Source organism: Eimeria necatrix, genomic scaffold, assembly GCF_000499385.1.
Source record: "Eimeria necatrix Houghton genomic scaffold, Enh_scaff366, whole genome shotgun sequence".
Classification (NCBI taxonomy): Eukaryota; Apicomplexa; class Conoidasida; order Eucoccidiorida; family Eimeriidae; genus Eimeria; species Eimeria necatrix.
Window position 1 is genome coordinate 27,501 of NW_013654151.1, and position 5,000 is coordinate 32,500.

A 5,000-nucleotide genomic window follows, 5' to 3' on the forward strand; every position below is an offset into this window, starting at 1 on the left:
GTTTGGGGTTTAGGGTTTAGGGTTTAGGGTTTGGGCGTGCTGCAGGGCTTCCCTTGACGCAAATCCAAATGCAAAGCTGGTAAGAAAACACAGCGACGCCGCTCTAAACCCTAAACCCTAATCCCTAAACCCTAATCCCTAAACCCTAATCCCTAAACCCTAAACCCTAATCCCTAAACCCTAATCTCCCTAAACCCTAAACCTTCAGCTTGAGACGCTTCCACGGGGTTTAGGGGCAGCGTATTATGCCCTGCACGCTTACCACGCCGAACCACTCTTGCTTAGGGTTTAGGGTTTAGGGTTTAGGGTTTAGGGTTTAGGGTTTAGGGTTTAGGGTTTCGTTTTGTGTACAGTTTGTAGTAATGGTGGCGACGCCTCTCGTGATGAACTCTCTTCAATACTGGCTGACGGACAGCTTTATAAAAAGAAGAAACCCCCCCAAGTAAATGCAAACCCTAAACCCTAAACCCTAAACCCTAAACCCCTAACCCTAAACCCTGATGGCTGGCAGAGAAGCGCAGGCCCTAAACCCTAGCCAGGTCTTCACGGCAGCGGCGTAAACCCTAGCTTTGCTGTGGAGGCTCAGCCCCCCTCAGACCCACCCCCAACCCTAAACCCTAAACCCTAAACCCTAAACCCTAAACCCTAAACCCTAGATTTGGCTGTGGGACGTGCTGCAGCCGAGAGATACCCATTTATGACGTTGTGCAAACAGCAGGGGATATTCCCAGCAGCAGCAGCCGCCGCGAATAATGAAGTGTGCCCAATACAGCAGCAGCAGCAGCAGCAGCAGCTGCTGCTGCTGCTGCTGCAGCAGCAGCAGTAGCAGCAACAGCAGCTGCAGCAGCAGCAACGGCAGCTGCAGCAGCAGCAGCTGCATCAACAGCAACAGCAGCAGCAGCAGCTGCAGCAGAAGCACCTGCAGCAGCTGCAGCAGCAGCAGCTGCAGCAACAGCAGCAGCAGCAGCAGCTGCTGCTGCAGCAGCAGCAGCAGCAGCTGCTGCTGCAGCAGCAGCAGCAGCAGCAGAAATGATAGGAAACCAAGTGCTTTCGAAACCTCAGGCGTGGTTTGTGCTCATGGCTGAGGTGTACGTACACCCCAAGCAGGTCAAATGAAAACAGAAGTGAAATGAAACATTTATTTAATTATCTTTTTATTCACATTTATTTATTTATTTATTTATTTATTTATTTATTTATTTGTTCACATTTATTTATTCATTTATTTATTTATCTTTTTATGCGGTGTTCGCTATTCATTCTTTTACCCCGCTTCTTCTGCTTCGAATTCATGCAAGTCCAGTTTAGGTTTTAGGGTTTAGGGTTTAGGGTTTAGGGTTTAGTTGGGAGGCAAACGGGAAATTAGGGTTTTGTTTTGTCGACTAGAAGCGGAATTTGTTCATCTTTTGCAAAACAAAAGAAATGAACTTTTAATATTTTTGCAAATTGAAAAATTCAAGTTTTTGCATGCATTCATGCATACACCCGGGAAGCCGGAAAGCTGAACATCGGGGGAAAGCGGAGGCGAATCGAATTTGAATTTGCCTTTTTTTAAATTAATTTTATTTATTTAAATCACTTTTATTTATTTGAATTCCTTTTATTTATTCAAATTGCTTTCACTCGTTCAAATCAATTCAAAATATCCTCCAGCTTTCCAGTTTCCGGCGAAGTCCGCTGCTCGCTGCAGTTCAAGTTCCGGAAAGCGGGATTTCTGGAGGCGCGGGCCGCGCAAAGAGCTCCGGGAAAAGCGCAGAAGTTGTTTTCATTTATTTAAATATTTTAAATTAAAATAAAACGGAATTTGAAAGCAAAACGCGGCCTCGAGGCGGCTGCGCTGGGGTGTCTGTACACCTCGGCGGCGGCGACCGCCGGGCGCCGCGCCGCGACTTCCCGCGGTGGAAAGCGGCACTAAAAACGCGAAATTTCGGGAACTTCTCCTGAAATGGAGAAGTATATTTAAAAGCAAAGTTGGAAAAGAAAAAAAAGTCCATTTGCGCGGCTTTTCGACGGCGTATCGCTCGCGGGCGTGTAGGCGGCGGCGGAAGCATCGTTTCGCGCTGCTGCTGCTGCTGCTGCTGCTGCTGCTCTTCTTTCAGCATTTCTTTTCTTTTATTTCTTCATTTGGTGTTGTATTTATTCATTTTCATTTCACTTTTACTTCCCTTTTTCTTTTTCTTCTTTCGCCGCCATGCAGCCGCAGATCGCAGGTACGTTTGCTGCAGCCGACTAGCCGTTGCTGCTGCTCCTCTTTTCCGGTTTTTTTAATTCCGCCAGTTTTATTTCTTTTAATTTCCTTTTAACCTCCCTTTTAGCTTCTAACAGCTCCTCTAAACCCTAATTTAGGGTTTCCGCGCGGAGGCCTCGCGCGGCTGCTGCTCCTCGAGGCTTCTGCTGCTGCTTGGCTCACTAGCTGGCTCGAGTTGCTGCCAACAGCAGCAGCAGAAGCAGCAGCCGCATTAGCAGCAGCAGCAGCAGCACTGAAGCGTCCCTGCTGCTGCTGCTGCTGCTGCTGCTGCTGCTGCTTTTTGTGATCTCTTTTGCTTCTTTGCTGCTCTCTCTGCTGCTGCAGGCACTTCCGCCTACAGCAGCAGCAGCAGCAGCAGCAGCTGGGGGAGCTGCAGCAGCACGGGCCCTGTGTTTTGGTCTTACTCCTACGGCAGCAGCAGCACGGCTCCTGCTGCAGCAGCTGCTGCTCCTGCTGCAGCAGCAGCTGCTGCTGCTGCTGCAGGCCAGCAGCAGCAGCAAACTGAAGTGGACACAGATGAACTTAACAGATTAGTTGCTGCTGCTATGTACCAAAGCATCAAGGAGTCCATGCCTTACATTCTGCAGGTAACAAAAATAAATAAATAAATTAAATAAATAAATAAATAAATAAATAAATAAATAAATAATTAATTAATTAATTAATTAAATTAAATAATTAATTAATTTAATTAATTAAATTAATTAATTAAAATCTAATTAGTGCATGCTTTTGCTTCAGCTTTATTCATTAATAAGCAGCTGCTGGCCTCAACCAGTTAAATAAATAAATAAATAAATAAATAAATAAATAAATAATGATAATTATTAATAAATTGATTTATTAAATAATTAAATAAACAATTTAAAAGAAATAAATAAAGTGGAATTTATTTAACTAATTGATCGAGCTGTAGTTACACCCCAAACTAATTGGAGTGTACGTACACTCCAATTTAAACTCTTTCAACTAATTTAATTTGGAAGAAATAAATTTAAAATATTTATCTTTCAAAACCCTTAAAAGTCAATCAATCAGTGACAAATTCTTAAGAAATGGCTGCTTTGCTGCTGCTGCTGCTGCTGCTGCTGCTGCTGCTGCTGCTGCTGCGCTGGGGTGTACAGACACAGTACAACTGCACGGCGGAGTCTTGCCCGTGGCTGCAGCAGCAAAGTGCTGCAGCAGAGCAGCAAAGTGCTGCAGCAGAGCAGCAAAAGGAGACAAAAAGAACAACAAAAGAAAGAAAAGGTTTAATTGCATTTGAGGAAATTCGAAAAGAAACGAGCAAACAAAGACAACGGAGAGGCTGCTGCTAGACTGCTGCTGCTGCTGCTGCTGCTGCTGCTGCAGCAGCAGCAGCAGCAGCAGCAAGTGGCACTGCAAATGCAAATCAGTAATTGCTGCTGCAGCAGCTCCATTAAGGTAAAAGTGGAATTTAAATAAATTTAATTATTTCCAAATTCCACCATTTGGCGAAGTCCATTTTTGCTGCTAAGAAGTGGTTCTTTGCTGCAGCAAAAAGGCCTTTGAAGTGTAAATAAAAGTGGATTGAATTGGCGAAAAGAATAATTTGAATTCTGGAAAAAGTCAATTGAATTCAAATGAAAAGAAAGTTCTTTTCTTTTTCTTTTTGGCCAATCTTTTCCCACTTTGCATTTAAATTGGCTTTGCGTTTTATTTAAGTGGCTTCGAGCAGCAGCAGGTGCAGCAGCAGATACAGCAGCAGCTGCAGCAGCAGGTGCAGCAGCAGATGCTGCAGCAGGTGCAGCAGCAGATGCTGCAGCAGGTGCAGCAGCATATGCAGCAGCAGATGCAGCAGCAGGTGCAGCAGCAGGTGCGGCAGCAGATGCTAGAGCAGGTGCAGCAGGTGCAGCAGCTGCTGCAGCAGGTGCAGCAACAGGTGCAGCAGCAGCTGCTGCAGCAGCAGCTGCTGCAGCAGCAGCTGCAGCAGCAAAAGAAGACCGGGCGCCGGGGAGCTGAAGTGGGGCGAGCAGTGCAGCAGCTGAGTGTTTGCCGCTGCAACTGCGAATTAAAACAAAACAAAAATAAAACTAAAAATAAAAATAAAAATATAAATATAAATAAAAATATAAATAAATAAAAATAAAAATAAAAAGACTTTTAATTGCATTTGAAGAAGCAAATGCGCCCCAGGTGTCTGCGCAGACACCCCAGCCCGCAGCTGTCTGTACACCCCAAACCGAATTTCTTCTTTTCCATTTTTAGGTTTTCTCCAGCGCGCCGAACTTGCAGTTAATTAGTTCACTTCTCTTTCATTTCACTCCATAGCTAGCTAGCTAGCTAGCTAGCTAGCTAGCTAGCTGGCTAGCTAGCTAGCTGGGTGGCTAGCTAGCTGGCTGGCTGGCTAGCTAGCTAGCTGGGTGGCTAGCTAGCTGGCTAGCTGGTTGGAATGCCTAGCTAGCTAAGTAGCTTAATAGCTAGACTGTTTAAATAGCTGGCTAGCTGGCTAGCTAGCTAGCCATCTCCAGCTGGCTAGCTACAGCCTTAGCTGTGACTCATGTAGCTCGCCAAGGAGTAGCTAGCTAGCTAGCTAGCTAGCTAGCTAGCTAGCTAGCTAGCTAGTTATTTAAATAGTCTAGTTATTTAGCTGCCTAGCTAGCTAGGTATTTCAACTAGCTAGCTAGCTAGCTAGGCACTCCTTGGCGAGCAGGAAGTGCCCAGCTAGCCACAGCTGCAGCAGCAGCTAGCCACAGCTGCAGCAGCAGCTAGCCACAGCTGCAGCAGCAGCTAG

General features: G+C 45.6%; 1 protein-coding gene across 1 annotated transcript in view; it reads left to right on the forward strand.

Annotated features, from left to right (window-relative positions):
• ENH_00047570 (hypothetical protein, conserved) overlaps positions 1-1,085 on the forward strand; it is a gene marked incomplete at both ends in the record, with an annotated part of 3,518 nt that extends 2,433 nt beyond the window's left edge. The window contains one exon of the mRNA XM_013581098.1: positions 851-1,085. Coding sequence (XP_013436552.1) covers positions 851-1,085 — 235 coding nt within the window. The remainder of the gene's footprint in view (positions 1-850) is intronic.
• Positions 1,086-5,000: the final 3,915 nt, after the last annotated feature.